The sequence below is a fragment of the Phyllobates terribilis genome, unplaced genomic scaffold, assembly GCF_046119375.1.
Source record: "Phyllobates terribilis strain yellow unplaced genomic scaffold, ASM4611937v1 Scaffold_5504__1_contigs__length_51209, whole genome shotgun sequence".
In the NCBI taxonomy this organism is placed as follows: domain Eukaryota; kingdom Metazoa; phylum Chordata; class Amphibia; order Anura; family Dendrobatidae; genus Phyllobates; species Phyllobates terribilis.
The window spans coordinates 11,520-28,865 of NW_027368251.1; the positions used below are offsets into that span (position 1 = coordinate 11,520).

Below are 17,346 nucleotides of genomic sequence, written 5' to 3' on the forward strand. Positions count from 1 at the left end.
CTTGGATGTTAAAATAAAAAAAGACGTAAACAATTGTTTGCAGACGGATCTATTCCGTAAGACTACATCGGTAAATTCTCTCTTACTAGCTTCTTCGTCCCACCCACCAGCCATGATTCGATCAATACCAATAGGTCAATTTCTGAGGCTGCGCCGCATATGTTCCAATAATGCTGATTTTGAAACACAGGCAGATGATTTAAAGAACCGATTTTTGGAGAGAGGATATAGCCGCCGCTCTATCAAAAGAGCATACAACACAGCCAAGCATACTTCACGTCATATGGCTCTATATTCAAAAAGGACACCCTCTTTCAATAATCGGGTCAGATTTATCACTCAATATCATGGCCAAACGAATCTAATGCGTCATTTCTTGGAAAAATCATGGCCAATTCTTTTATCTGATCCGGTCCTCGCTAAATACCTTGACCCTAAACCTAACATTACTTTTAGGAGGTCACGTAATTTACGTGACTGTTTGGTGAAGAGTCACTACACCAATGAGGGTAACACGTTTCTGTCCAATCTCGAACCTCCGAAGGGCTGCAAACCATGTGGCAAATGTGTTGCATGTCCTAATATTGGACGTGCCCGTGATTTCCAAAGTTCTGATGGACTATCGACCTACCAGATACAACATCCTATCACTTGCACTACATCTGCAGTGATATATTATGTCATCTGCCCCTGTCCACTAATTTATGTGGGATTGACAACTCGCCAGTTAAAAGTCCGAATACGTGAACACGTATTAGGAATCGAAGCAGCAAAGGATGCCAGTGATGCATCGGTATTGAAAACACTACCACGACATTGTAAACAGCATCACAACTGCAATGCTTCTTTATTGCGAGCTATTGGAATTGATCATATCCTGTTATGATCTGCTACAAGCACTAAGGAAAGACCGGAGATCTGTCCCTACAATAGAACTACGCTAGATCCCTACGATGTAACGGGGAACCTGATCCTGCGATCAGACCCGCTAAAGTCCTCAGCTAGTCTGAACGAAGACCTATAGATGTGAGGGAGGGATCCCTACAAGAACTAGGGACTGGGAGAAAGATGGACACCTCCTAGCAGAAATTGTAGCAGTAAAAAGAAAAACAAACAACATAGAACATAGAGGTCCAAAGACCTAGCTAAACTGACTGAGAAAGGTAACAGAGCACCAAGCTAGCTTAAGAGTAGAAATTACAATGAAGTCCAGCATGGCCAGAAGGGCGGAGCAGGATTAAATAGGCAAAAAAGGTCATGTGACCAGCAAAGGAAAAAACCTAACAGGAGAGTTCTAACATATCCCACATAATATCAGAGGCGGAAAAATTAGCAAATCTCTGGGCAAATTAGAAACTAGGTGGATTTGGACACTAAAAACTGTACACCCCCTGGGCCTCAATGAAAACATAAGCTTTGTTCCATTCCTGTAACTGTCCTTTGGTCTTTTGTACCATTTTTACAGGTTTTATGTTTGTTTTTATTGTATTCTAAACAAATTCTTTTATTCATTATTTATTTAGTGTGCGTCTTGGTGTTGATTTCCGTATACTTCACTGGCTATGAAATATCCCATCTGACTCCTGAACCTGGATGTGGACCTGCAACTGTGGACTATTGAAACATTACAGACGATTGGGGTTTTGCGGCGCTTTTTTATTTCACTATTCTTACATGTCCGAGTATTTACACCAACACATATTACCATTCACTTTCACTCTCACTGATTTGTTTTCACATACACTCTTTTCATCCATTTTTTTCATTTTTTCTTTCTTTTTTATACGTCACTATACATGCACTTTATTTGAACATCCTCTACTTATATATTGTGTATATTGTGTATATTTTCACTTTTACACACTTTTTATACACTATTTTTTGTCTATTATACCATGCCCACAATTGGTACATTTACGATTTGATTATGTGATGTAGGTGTTTGGATTTAAATATATACATCTTTCACTTTTATTTCTATTTTTATTTCTATTTATTATTTTTCTTACTAACATGTTTCTTATGCACATATATATATAATGGTTGTATCATTTATTTCTATTTTATAATATTTATTGCATATGGATATGTGGTACACCAGGTATTAATTAACCTCTGTGATTTACAAGTTGCACTTTATATTATATATATATATATATATATATATTCATTTTCTTCTATGTTATGTTTAATTTATTTTAATTAGTCTATTATAGATTTACACTTTTTACTCTATATCACTTTATCAATCACTGGTATATATTAGCACTCACACTATGATATACCTATGCATACATACATTAGTTTATGTTTTGCACATTGCACTTTGCGTTGGTAATCGAAATATAAATTTCCCAGCTAGATATTTACCATATATATTATATTTAATATTCACAACATTTTATGTATTTTTAATTATTATTATGCTTCTTTTGATCTGGGTCAGTAATATATTTGGTCACCAACTCTGATCTGTCTGGTGAGCTTGCGTTGTCTGCGCTCCCTGTTCCTGCTGGCCCCGCATCTTTATGTGTCCGGAGGCTCGGGTCAGATACAGCCGGTCACATGATGCGGTTGCCCGCAGGTCCTGGTGCCTCCTGACAGCGCATGCGCAACTACACTAGGCAGACCACAATACAGGACCTTACCGCGCATTGCATGTTGGATATGGCATCTGCCCGCCCCTGTTGATCAACGTTGCTAAGTCACTGCCAGGTCACTTCCGGTTCCGGAATAGACACGCTGCGCACACTGTGACTTCCTTTTCGGCGCCACATTCCTTCTTATACTTGGTTGTCTCCAAAGACCAACACCCCATGACGAAGGACGCTTCTGTCCGAAACGCGCGTCGGGGTATTCCCGTGATCCCTCCATTACATTCCACAATCAGGTATGTCAGTTCTCTGCTTAGTATTGTGTGCATTCATTGTTAAATTATATACCTTACAAAAATAATTTGGTACCTGGTACTTATTTATTTCAGTAGCAGTAACTTCTTTCCTTATATAGCCCCATAGACCATTGTGCGGCAGTGTATACTTCACCCCTAATATAGTTCTACAGAATATTGTGCGGAAGTATATACTATTTTTTCTGGCTCTGACATACTTGTTTATTCCACTTACTCAATTACGTAATTTTTGTGGGTTTGTAATATATCTTGTCTATTGCAACTGTTATATCTATTGTGTCATGTTCTTTTTATTAGGTTGCAATTACATTTTTATATGGTGGGTTCTCATGTGTTTGTAGCACCACTTTGACCATTTTCCAATAAAGGTCTTTTATATATATTTTATATATATTTTGGTTTATGTCTCTTGTATATTGGACTGGACATTCGGTGGTTCTCCTTTTCTCCTGTGTTCTTAACCGAATGGTCTTCCATTTATTTTGGTCCACACAGTATATACAATCTATCAATTACTGCTGGGTTGTTCATATTGACCTATGTGTCTCTATGATATATTCCCTATTTCATGTGGATATTCCTAAGTGTACTCTTGGATTGAAACATGGTAGTATGCATCTTTTCTCATTAAGACATACCACAGAAGAGTCCGCATAATCACGCAGCTAATACACCACCACAACGGGGAGACTAATGGACGATTAACGAGAGGGCATCGCAAAAACAGCTGAGAAAAATGACCAAGGAAAAAATAGCGACATAAAGCCCATAAACATTACTTAGATGTAAAAAAATATATAAATCTTTATTGAATATATCTTAGTTAAAAGTCAATTAGATTACATAAGGAGTAGTAAACACCAATGACCATGTACAGAAAAGAGAACGGACATATCACACAGCCAGCCCTTATGGCCCGACAATATTATCGATGATTAAATAAATATGCTCCAATCCATAACATAATATTCCCATCCATCTAGGGTAGTTTATAAGTCATGATTCCGTATGCAGATAAAATATATAGCTACCTTGGGTACAGGAAGCCAGGAGCGTACCAACGGCTGGGTGGTGTACATCTACCCCAACGCGTGTTTCGGCGAACCTTCGTCAGGGGGTATGTGTCAGTGTCAATGTGATCCCGTTTAAATGTGCCCACGCCAATCACCACGTGTGTAAAAAACCGGATGTCCATAGTCTGATCGATAGGTTTGAGGACCTTTGATGACGCATACCGCGTCATGATAGGTGGGGCGGCCCGCGGCGTCAGCATCACGTGGCACCCGCGTCACAGTCAGCTGACCGCGGCGCAGGTCCTCACGATGTAGCAACCTAGAAACAGAAGTTTTACATCCGATTGTTTTGACTTCATCTTGAAGGGTTGATACACCAGAAATCTGTTCAGACCTCTCAAATTTACTATAGTTCTGAAAGTGCCATCCAGCTTCTTTATCAAGAAAAGGGGGGAATATAATGCCTTTCCTTATTCTTCTATGGGTACCTCCCAAGAGGACCAAAAACTCTTGCCTCCAGGACTAACTATTGCTTGGAAGATCTTCGGAGAGGTGTCACCATGAAGGTTCGCAGGGGTGGAAGGATAGTCTGGAATTCCAATTTTAGGTCTGCTTCCACTATCCCTAGAATCCAGACATGGGATGATTTTTATTCGTATGCATGGAGGAAGAGGGAAAGCATTCCTCCTTCCGGGGGAATGACATCACTGAGAAGACTTCCTTCCCCCTGAAGGCGGCCCCCAAACATGAAACCTTTTTTTTAGTCTTCTGACTTCCTATTTTCCCTGATCCTAGGAGGTCTTTTCCGGCTGTATCTTCTATTCCAAAAGGTACTCCTGTATTCTGGGATAGACAAACTGGGGAATCCTTTCTTTTTATCTCCAGCTTTGTCCAAGATGTCATCCAGAACTTGACCAAAAAGAAAGCCCCCATCACATGGGATTGAACACAGTTTGGTCTTTGACTGGACATCCCCAGGCCAACTTTTTACCCATAGCGCCCTACGAGTGGCCATAAAGAGGCCCGCTAACCTGGCTGCCAGCCTCACTGAGTCTGTTGAGGCATCTGCAATAAAAGCTGCTGCTCCCTGCATCAGCCAGGATCTTTTCCTTTGGGACATTATCCTTCGGTTGACCTTCTAGTTGTTGCAACCAGATAATCATAGATCTGGCTGTACAGGTCGTAGAGACCGCTGGCTTCAGGGCACCCACCGAGGACTCCCAGGTGTGTCTTAAGTAACCATCTGCCTTTCTATCCAGATGGTCTTTCAGAATACCCACATCCTCAAAAGGCAAGGTAGATTTTCTGGATGAATTGGCCACTGCTACGTCTATCTTTGGGATATTATTCCATGAGTCTTGTTTTGGCATCTTCTCTTAGAAGATGATGGTAGTGAACCATTTCTCTTCGTTTTTCTCTCTTAATGAGAGCCTGAATCTTTTCATTAATTAGAAATATGCGCCTCTTTTTTTTTTGCTCTAATCCACAAAACATGAACTCTTGTATGGATTTGGGGGTCTTAGCATCCGAGATGCCCATGGTAGCTCTCACAGCCTTAATCAACCTATCTGCGACTTTTATAGGAAAGCATGGCCTACCCCCTGTATCGCCATTAAAGAATGAAAAGGAACAAGAATCCAATCCACATTCACCTTCCGACTTTATAGATTCATCTAAATCAGGTGATAATTTTTTGGACCCCTTCCTTCCTTTTCTATTCCTTTTTTTATGAATAAGGGTCTCAAGGGAATCCTTAACTTGTACCCTGATCACGGATCTCAAATCCATGAAGTTAGTGGATTCTTCACATGCGGTTTTCTGTATACAATCTGCACAGTCTTTTCTGCCACAAGTCAGGTAACTTATCCCTACAAAGGGTTCACTCCTTATTCTTTTGTGCCACATTTCTTAAGCCGTTCCTAGTAATTAGAGACAAGAAAAAGGGACTTAATTACCATGGTGAAATTTCTCAAAGATCAGTCAGCATTCTGGAGTTTAATAAGGGTACCAGATTCATAGGCTGGATCAAATCACACCATTATTCGTGTTTGGTGGTACTGTCACTTCTGCAACTCATGAGACTGCCATTGCTGCGTGAACTCTGATCCTGGCACTGCCGTTCCTCCATATCACGTGGGGAAGGAGAGCCAGAGAAAACCCACTCTTTTGGCAGTCAGGCGTGATTTTGAAAGAGGGACCAGCCACAGCAACTCCCGCACACCCTTGTGCATGCCTTCTCCAGACCCCCTAGAAGTTAAATCCAACACTTCAGGTCAGAAGTCTCCGGCATGCTCTTCATCAGGGCGCACCAATCCCAGGGCGTCCTGCACATGCGCAAGCCTGGGACATTGTTGGAGCCAGCAAGCATCCAAAAGGACTTCGGCGCTTGCATCTACATGAGCCCTCAAGTGACCAGCGGTGGCGCTTCCAGGACCCTAGACCGGCACTATAGACAAGGAGCCTTTCTTCCAGGCAAGGCCTGGGTAAGTTTCTCCTTTAACTTTCCTCTCCTGATTCTTCAGCTTCAGGTTCCCTCATGGACAGGAAACCAAAATGATGCGGGGTAGAGGTGCAGCCCTCTTACTCAGTACGCTTCCTGTCCTTATTGGGTGAATTCCCTCTCTCGTGTGGCGCTGGTCATGGGGAAAGGACAATTTTAGAAATTGTTCTGGTATTCAGTGAGATATTAATGACAATCTTACTTATCAAAGGGGGTGTACTCATTATTCTGAGCAATTTTATTAAAAATTTTAAAACACACAGTGTACATGATTACAGTTTCTTTCCTGTATGACTTCCCTCATGTCTAACAAGATACGATTTATTTACAAAAGATTTCCCACATAGTGAACATGAATACAGCTTCTCCCCAGTGTGACTTCTCTCGTGCATCACAAGACTTAATTTACCTGTGAAGGCCTTCCCACATTCCAAACATGAAAATGGCTTTTCTCCTGTATGAATTTTCTGATGTTTAATAAGATTCATTTTATCTGTAAAGCATTTCCCACATTCTGAACAGGAATATGGCTTCTCTCCTGTTTGAGTTTTCTGATGTCTAATAAGAGTCTTTTTATCAATAAAGTATTTCCCACATACTGAACATGAAAATGACTTTTCTCCTGTGTGAATTCTCTCATGTATAACACATTTTGATTTCTCTGTAAAGCATTTCCCACATTCTGAACAGGAATACAGCTTCTCCCCAGTGTGACTTCTCTTGTGCAACACAAGACTCCCTTTACCTGTGAAGGCCTTCCCACATTCCGAACATGAAAATGTCTTTTCTCCTGTGTGAATTCTCTCATGTTTAACACAATTTGATTGATATGTAAAGCATTTCCCACATTCTGAACAGGAATACGGCTTCTCTCCTGTGTGAGTTTTCTGATGTCTAATAAGAGTCCCTTTATCTGTAAAGCATTTCCCACATACTGAACATGAAAATGGTTTTTCTCCTGTGTGAATTCTCTGATGTGTAATAAATCTTGATTTACATGTAAAGCATTTCCCACATTCTGAACATGAATACAGCTTCTCTCCTGTGTGAATTCTCTGATGTGTAATAAGATTCCCTTTATCTGTAAAGCATTTCCCACATTCTGAACATGAATATGGCTTCTCTCCTGTGTGAATTCTCTGATGGGTAGAAAGACTCCATTTACCTGGGAAGGCCTTCCCACATTCCAAACATGAAAATGGCTTTATTCCTGTGTGAATTCTCTCATGTCTAACACATTTTGATTTCTCTGTAAAGCATTTCCCACATTCTGAACAGGAATATGGCTTCTCTCCTGTGTGAATTCTCTGATGTATAACAAGTTTTGTTTTATATGTAAAGCATTTCCCACATTCTGAACAGGAGTATGGCTTTTCTCCTTTGTGTTTTCTTTGTGTCTGAGCTGAGCTTTTAGTAAGTTGCTTGTCACACTGAAATCTTGAATCCACTTTGCCCCCTGGACTTTTGGTAATAATGTGAGATTGCTCAGGTGATGATTCCTCATGATCAGGAGGATTATAAGAAGGTGAAGTGCTGTGAAGTCCAGGAGGAGCAGGAAGGGTGATGGGGTTTTCTCCATTAGAGTGCTTCCTGATATCTTCTTTTTTACAGTTTAGTGATAAACCGTTATTCCCACAAGGATTTCCTATAAGGATGAAAGATAGAAAAAAAAAATCACATCTAATAATGAAGACCCTCGTCAGTGAAAGTACCGGTAATAAGGAGGACAACTACATGCCATCACATTAACACAATGGCGGGTAAAGTGAATGACACTTATAAACTGGTGACATTGGCACAAGTCAGGGGTGGCAGAGATTAGACAGAAAATAGACAGTTCTTAAAGGGAACCTGTCATCAGGATTTACCCCCTTAATGTACCACCAGTGCCATTTCACTCTCTCAAGCTTCCCATCATGCCCTCAGTGTAGAAAAGTGTCCTCTTATTCTTGTGTAATAAAGACTGATCAGGACGTTGTGTATATTATATGGGAACAATGAGGAATACTGTCACCATGTAACAATACATCGCTTATGGTTTATGGCGCCAGGATTTGGTAACACAAAAATGTCTGAAAAGAAACAAAGTATTTATTGTAGAAAAGTCCTAAAAGAAAATGAAATAAATATATTGTTATTGGCTTGGATTAGTTGTATTACCGCAGTTACAGCGACCCTCCACCCTGGGACTGAACACTACACATTTCCCTTTACAGTCCCCTATGGGGTCCTCTGCCCTCCGCTGCCCCCTCAGATCGGTGGTCTCTTCCCCCGGCTTCCAGGACGGCCAGTGCAGTGGTATGGGGAGTGCAGTAATACGTCTACCCCACCCTCCCCTGCCTTTCCTGTGCTGTGACCTATGGGGCAGCGCCACATCCTATTAATCTCCCAGCAGTCTGCGGGGCGTCACCAGTTACAGATGTATTCTGCACCTGCTTTCATTGCTCCTGTTTGTCTTTGGTAACCTTGTCTGGCTTCCATAATACCCCGGGATGACTTTGGCCTCCATCTACAGGACCATTCTTAGGGTATGTGCACACGATGCAGAAATGAAGCAGAAAATTTCTGCATTATTTCTGCATCTCCCTGGCAGAAAAAACGCATGCAGATTGTGCATGCGTTTTTCCTGCAGAATACATGCGAATTCACATGCGTTTCCACATGCATTTCCGCATGTGGATTGACAAGCGCTTTCCAGGCGATTTTAGCATCACCTGGAAATTGCTTGTGACAACTAGGTCACACTATATAAATCCATACAAACAGCATGGATTTATATAGTGTGACTCGAGAGAGTGGTAAAAATAAAAAATAATGTATACTTTACCCTCCGATGGCCCCCGGTGTCCCGCTCAATCCGTTCTCCCTCGCCGGCAACTTTGAATTGAAAGACCTGCCGACGTCAGCGTCACGTGACCCGTCACATGACTCTGACGTCAGCGCAGGTCCTTCACTGCAAAGTGCCGGGAACCAAGCAAGAGCGGTGCGCGGGCCGACAGAAGGTAAGTATACATTTATTTTTTATTTTATTCTTGTTTTACAGCTTTTTTAATGGCACATTAGAACGCACCAATTACGCAAGTACAGATGCAGTCTTGCGGAATTGGCGCGTTCTAATGCAAGTCAATGGCGGCAAAAACGCCGCGTTGACGCAAAATTAATTGACATGCTGCGGATTTTTGAGCGCAGCATTTACGTTGCGGAAAAATCCGCATCATGGGCACAGCTCATGCGGATTTCAATTGGGGAACATTGCTGCCCTTCTACCATGCGTTTTTAATGCGTTTCCGCGGCGTTTACGCAACTGCAAAAACGCAGCGGAAACGCATTAAAAACGCATCGTGTGAGCTCAGCCTTACTCGGCTTCCTGATTCTGACCTCGTCCCGCTTCTTGATTGTCTAGCACCTGCCATCTTTGGGTCAGATCTGACATGTCGACCTTCTTTTGCCAGCTCGCTCTACCAGCCAGCACTACTATGTGGAGCAGCCCCGGTGTCTGTGCTGTAAGTCCAGATCACTGTACAGTGGTAAAAAGATGGAAGCCGGGAAACCTCTGCGACCGGCTGTATGGAGACTGTGTGTTAGGCTATGTGCCCACGTTGCATTTATGAAGCAGAAAATTTCTGCTTCATTTCTGCAAGTCCTCTCCCGGAAAAACGCATGCGGAATTCCGCACGCGTTTATCGCGCATTTTTCGCGCGTTTATCACGCGTTTTCCACATGCGGAATTGCCTTGCGTTTTTTATGCATTGGACAAAAGCAATTCTGCTTGCGGAAACGCAAAATTAAATGACATGCTGCGGATTTTTGAACGCAGCATAAACGCTGCGGAAAAATCCGCAGCATGTGCATAGAACTTGCGGAATCCCATTGGGGACCATGGGGTGCGGGTTACCAAGCGTTTTACAAGCGTTTCCGCTGCGGAAATTCCGCATCAAAAACGCTTGAAAAACGCTACGTGGGCACACAGCCTAAGAGCCTTATTATTAGGACCTGCCAGGTTTCCTCCATCGGTTCACCGTTACAGGAGGCAAATGGAGGACACAAGGAAGGGAGTCTATATATGATAACCGTATAGTCACTTCTCAGTCTCAGGGTGGACGGTCGTTTTATCACTCAACTTGTGCAGCTCATGAAGAGAGAAAAATTCTAAAAAATAACAGCAGAATAAAGATGATAAAGTAACAAGATGAGAAATACAACTCATCCCCCACAAAAAAGCTCCTCATACAGCGAGGTCAGTAATGAGAAATAAACCATCAAGAATGGAGAAAACAATCCAACAGAGGCCGGACAGACATCTGTCTGAGATGGTGAGTCCTGCATTGAGCAGGGGGCTGGATACGGGGACCCTGGAGGTGGTCCCCTCCAACCAGAACATTCTAGGATTGTAAGTTGTTTGGTCATTTTATCTGTAAATCATTTCCCCCATTATCGGCCTTACAGATACATTATTTTATTGATTTTTTTACTTTCTCGTCCTCTCATTTCCGGAGTCATAATGTTATTGGTCACTAAGCTGCGCAGTTCTTCTGCTATTCACCCTATAAATGTAAGAAAATACTGACAACTGGGCGTTACCATTGTTCCCCTACATTGTCCAATCAGTGCTGAGTGTCAGAAGTGTGGGGACACATGTATGGAGAACGGTGACACCCGGTTATCATGTCATTCATAAATGTCGGAGGAACGGCCGGGAATCTGAGCAGCAGTTTCTTTCTTTGGTAACAATTCTTGTCGGAAAAAGAATTTCATCCAATTTATTGGTAAAAAAAAAAAACTTAAAACTTTCGGAACCTGGATGAGGACGTCTTCTTACCTTCTTTTGGTAATTTATGTATTTTACTGTTGGAAAGAGAATTATTTATTCACGTTAGAGGCTCAGATGGGGGGACGATTCCTAGACGACATCTTGTCTGGAGAGACCGAGAGTGAAGATTCTTCTAAAGGGACGTTCCCAAAATCACAATGTGCTCTTATAATAAAGTACACCCTGGTTATTGTGAATATAACCCCTGTATAACATCTGGCCTGTCCTGCACATATCACCCCCTGAGTATGCCCCCCAGGATCTATATACCCAGCAGTTGAAATTGTAACCAATACATACCGAGGAGCCACATGTTATATACTGGGGGGTGGGACAGGGCTGGATGTTATACACCGGGGGGACAACAGGGCCTGAAGGAGAAGCCAGAATGCAGTGATTAATGCGTGTGGCCCAATACTATTCTCCATATAGTGAATCTCTCCATATTACAATATTCACCATAAATGAGACGCTGACAGGGGATATAATCCGTGCATGGTGAAGGGCGCCCCCTCTGGGCAGTATTTAGTCTCCATGTTTATATGTTGATTGGACCAGGTCTCAAAACCCAACATGACTGTCAGATAATGACAACTCTAGATGCGGCCATCGCAGCTGTTTGTAGATACGAGCTCCTAATCCTTTATGATGAAGCAATTCTCCACCCGGCACAGAGGACTAAACATCTGTCATGTACTGTCACCTACCTGGTGTCCTTCGCTTGTCTCCGACTGAGACCGGTGTTCTGGTCCTCCTACATCCAAGATGGCCTCCATCGTGGCAGAGGGACGACAGCCGTATGTCTGACCCACACCTCCATAGCATGGCACTTACTGACTTACCATAGGGGTCTTCATGCCACCGGGCGGCCGGCCTGGATGAGGAGGGACCAGAACGCCAGCCTCAGTGTAGGAGGCAGTGGGAAGCAAACAGAGGCGACAGGTAGGACGACTCTACATGTGACATGTGTCGTCACTCGTCAGCACCAGGCAGAGGCTGCTACATCACCGAGATCCATAGGACGGGGAGATTCATAACCTGGAGCACAAGCTCAGTCATTTATATGGCAGCACGGACTTGTGGAAGAAAAATATGGACGTAAAGGATGGAAGGAATATTATAGAAGGTAAAGGAAAACTAATATGTGATTCCTAAATCATTAAGAAGAGGTGTGAAGGCGGCCCCGGTATTCATCAGTGCACAGCCGGACTCTACAGGAGCAGCCGCGCCATCATCGGACGCTTCTGCTGTGATGTGGACAGCGGATAAAGCTTCACTGCACCAGAGACTCCACACGATATCACACACCGGTCATCATCATCATCATCATCATCATCATCATCACACGTCGGTCATCATCATCATCACACACCGGTCATTATTACATACCTGTGAAAACATCTACCGGAATCTCCTCCTTCCCGTCACTCACACACGGCTGATCCCCCCTCGTCATCGCTTCTTCTTCTGTCTCATCCTTCACTTTATTCTTAGTCGGATCTTCCTCCTGATATATCAGATGTAACAATCAGCACAATACAAGAAACCACCAAAATCTGTGACATCTATGACCTCAATCAGAAATGTCCCCCATATACAGATCCGGTACAGGGCTCAGCACCGTCTACCTGATGATCCTCCGGGATGTTGTGATTCTCTTCTGGACAGTCCTGGGGATACAGAGGACGGAGACATCTCTCTGGTGGATTTCTCCTCCTGAATCCATCTGTAGGAAACACACAGTAACAGAATAGATTGTGTCATGTGTGACAAAGTTACTGGTAAAGTGATAGAGGGAAGATATATTTCACGGAGGCTATTAGCTTCTGTGAATTGAAACCATGAAATTTGCTTCAACATGTTATTTGCTTAAAGAGGTTAAACTTCCATGTTAAAAGGGAGTGTTTTTTGTGAATGATCATTGTGAAGGGTGGGAGGTCATTCACCATATCTCCATCTCAGAGTGTGGTCTTTGGTTTAAATACAAGTCCTACTGAGGAATTCAGTGTTCAGTGTCTGGAGAAGCTAGCTCCAGAGAGGATCTTGTGTTTGTTTTTCCTGAACCAAGTGGAGTTGCTGAACTCTCAGCAGGGGGATCCCTGCTATCACAAAGACTGTGCTTTTGTGTTACCATTTTGCTTTGTTTTCCTCTTTTGGCCAAAGGGCCGTGATTTCTTTTATGGACTCAGTGTTGGTTTATGCTGCATTTTAATAAACCAACCAGAAGTTTTTAAAGAAACAGTGTACCTGTGTCTACCTCCGTGTGAGTGATCTACCACATGTTATGATGAAATCATGGGAGTAGTAGTAGGTGACCACAGAACAGACATGACAGTCTCCCCTCCTCACCCTGCTGATCGGCCCATATTGCGGTCGCCTCTTCTGCTCCATGTATAACCTCAACCTTAATATCAATCAGATCTTCACCCTAAAAAGAACAATGTAAGATGAGCTCAGGTCCCATCACTTCATGGTCAGATGTTGTGGGGACTTCAGTGTCGTCTACCTGATGATCCTCCGGGATGCTGTGATTCTCCTCTGGACAGTCCTGGGGATACAGAGGATGGGGACATCTCTCTGGTGGATTTCTCCTCCTGGATCCATCTGTGGAGACACAGAGACTGAATACATGACCTGCCGTGTATCGGTCTATATATGAGACTCGTCTCTCAGAACCAGTAATTCTATGTTTATTAGTGATTAAAAACACATATTTATTTGATCATTTAAAATATAGATAAAAAATATATATATATATAAATAGTAAGTCATTCGGGGTAGGAGTCACATAAACAGAGCCACAGGGGTACTTAAATCCTCATGCCCTCAAAACAACGGTATATATAAAGTTTAACAGAGTAGTATCAAACAGCAGATGGAAAGTAGTATGATATCAAAAAGTTAGTAATAAATGACACATAACCATCTACAAAAAACTGCCTGTAAACAGTGGGCGTTCAGAGCCGCACGCTAATCCCCATTGCTTACATGGGTAAGCCCCATCTGATTTGAATATGATTGCATTTTCAATATACCAGATCCTTAGATGGAGGGTGGTTTTACCTGTTAACCCACTGTTTACAGGCAGTTTTTTGTAGATATTCCTGAACAGTAGGATGATTGTCTTGCGAGTACGATGCGACTTCTCTCACCTGTCTCGCATCTGTATGACATCCGTATCAAACGCGTTTATAACATCAGCTTTTACAGACGGTCATTCTCTGACATTTCAGGCTAATTTTCTAACTAATAAAACATTTTTTATAGATGTAGAAAGATAGAAATGAGTCAGTGAGATATATCATCAGTGCAGGGCGTGTGGAGCTGCTGTACATGGATTTAGCTAATAATTAAAGAATTTAAAGTAAAAAAAGCAAAGGGGGAAAGCGGACAGCTGATGCTTATAGTCTGGGAAGCGGGTAATAAACATTAATATACATAGATCTTCCCAGGGGATTAATATTAACATCTGCGTAGCCTTTACTGGTTATTAACAAGGGGTGACCCCCTCCCAAAATAATGATGTGGGGGTCCCTTCTATTTTTAATAACCAGAAAAGGCCGAGAGACGTCATCACATCCACCGGAGCCAACAAGAGTCTCCTCTCACCTGGTGATGTCAGAGGCCGGAGCTCCTCCATCATCACCTCCTGGTACCGATCCTGGTGTCCTTCTAGATACTCCCACTCCTCCATGGAGAGATAGACAGCGACGTCCTGACACCTTATAGGAACCTGACAACAACGACACCGCCATCACCCAGAATCCTCCAGTGCTGTCCTGTATAATGTCCCGGCAGTCACCTCTCCGCTCATCCATCACCCAGAATCCTCCAGTGCTATCCTGTATAATGTCCCAGCAGTCAACTCTCCGGTCATCACCCAGAATCCTCCAGTGCTGTCCTGTATAATGTCCCAGCAGTCGCCTCTCCGCTCATCACCTAGAATCCTCCAGTGCTGTCCTGTATAATGTCCCAGCAGTCACCTCTCCGGTCATCACCCAGAATCCTCCAGTGCTGTCCTGTATAATGTCCCAGCAGTCACCTCTCCGCTCATCACCCAGAATCCTCCAGTGCGGTCCTGTATAATGTCCCAGCAGTCACCTCTCCGCTCATCACCCAGAATCCTCCAGTGCCGTCCTGTATAATGTCCCAGCAGTCACCTCTCCGGTCATCACCCAGAATCCTCCAGTGCTGTCCTGTATAATGTCCCAGCAGTCACCTCTCCACTCATCACCCAGCATCCTCCAGTGCTGTCCCGTATAATGTCCCAGCAGTCACCTCTCCGGTCATCACCCAGAATCCTCCAGTGCTGTCCTGTATAATGTCCCAGCAGTCACCTCTCCGGTCATCACCCAGAATCCTCCAGTGCAGTCCTGTATAATGTCCCAGCAGTCACCTCTCCGCTCATCACCCAGAATCCTCCAGTGCTGTCCTGTATAATGTTCCAGCAGTCACCTCTCCGCTCATCACCCAGAATCCTCCAGTGCTGTCCTGTATAATGTCCCAGCAGTCACCTCTCCGCTCAGCAGCTCAATCATCTTGTTGCTGAGCTCTAGGATCTTCTTCCTCCTCTCATGTATCGGGGGGTGCGGGGGAGGCTCTGTGATGGGGCTCTGGCTCCGCCCTCCTGACTCCTGGAGATGGATGATGGGAGTCACACCCTCCCCCGGTGTCTTCCTCACTATTGTGTAATCCTGTGTATGGAGAAAAGTGGTAAAACACAAAACCCCAGAGAGATAATGAAATAGTTGTGGCTTTCTAACCCAAAACCTAATTACAGGTTCCTATTAACACTTTCACCCACGAGACTGTTTTCACCTTTCTGATTAGGCCAATTTTTTCAATTCTTACTAGTTTGACTTTAATTTTGATCAAAATTACACGGTGACCCTATTTGGGCCATGTGTGAACACGCTCTTACATGCTGCATGTACACTCATTTATATTCCAGTTCATTTCTTTTGTTTTTTGTCAGTTAAAGGGGTCCTCCCATCTCCAAGATCCCATCCCAATATGTAGTAGGTGTAATAATAATAATAATATTAGCAAATACCTTCAATTAGAAATGTAGTATAGTATTTTTGGTTCGCTAGCTCTCTTACCCCATGTGCAGAGCATCGCAGGACCTTAGGTATCCATGGTTACGACCACTAGCAGCTAGCCAACTAACTGTGATTTTATCAGTGGACGTAACCATGGATACCTAAGGTCCTGCGATGCTCTGCACATGAGGTAAGTGGCGAATCAAAAATACTATACTACATTTCTAATTGAAGGTATTTGCTAATATTCCTATTATTACACCTACTACATATTGGGATAGGATCTTGGAGATGGGAGTACCCCTTTAAGTGTGCACAAGTGTGGTAATCTCATGTGGTGTATGGCAGGGGGCTGCACTCCTCGCAGTATACAATGTATCTCGCTGTGGACAGTTTTCTGTCAGAAGAGTCCTCTCTTCTCAAATTAAACTCCACAATATAATATTTTTCCAGTAAATGCCTCCAGGTAGAGGGTGATGATGGTGGTAGTAGTCTGTGCACCCGAGCCCCAGTCATAAAGAAGCCTAAAGAAGCTAAACAGAAGTCTCTTTACTGGGGATAATGGGTCAAATTCTTAGGCTGTGTGCCCACGATGCGTTTTTGAAGCGTTTCTGCAGCAGCAAAAACGCTGCAGAAACGCTTGGTAGAAGGCCCGCCATGTCCCCCAATGATAATCCGCGTGTGCTCTGCACATGCTGCTCTAATTTCCACTTCCGTTTTTCATGGGGAAAAAAAACGCAGCACCACCAATTATTTTGCAGAAGCGCTGCGTTTTCGCCGCCATTGACTTGCATTGGAACGCTTCAAATCTGCAAATATGTAAAACTACTTGCAGAATTAAAGTGGATTTGCAACGATTTTGGAACACAAGACTGCAGCAAATGGGAAGTGACCTCATGCGGGGGCGTTCCAGCCATCCCATAAATCCAGGAAGACGAGAATCCCATACCATTCCTGTCTTCCTGGATCATGGCTGAGCACCAGGGGTGGTACAAGATGGACCTGAATGTCCCGGTCATGACTGGTGTCTGCGGGTGTCTGCGCTGGAAACCTGCGCGGTGTCAGCATGG

The 17,346-nt window shown here is 43.4% G+C and overlaps 1 protein-coding gene across 1 annotated transcript; it reads right to left on the reverse strand.

Annotated features, from left to right (window-relative positions):
• Positions 1-5,810: 5,810 nt before the first annotated feature.
• On the reverse strand, positions 5,811-12,735 carry LOC141250267 (uncharacterized). Its single transcript, XM_073669906.1, has 3 exons — positions 12,624-12,735; positions 7,240-8,069; positions 5,811-5,843 (listed from the first exon to the last, which is right to left on the reverse strand). The coding sequence occupies exons 1-3, from the start codon at positions 12,688-12,690 to the stop codon at positions 5,811-5,813; spliced, it is 930 nt and encodes a 309-aa protein (XP_073526007.1). The 5' UTR covers positions 12,691-12,735.
• Between the last annotated feature and the right edge of the window lie 4,611 nt (positions 12,736-17,346).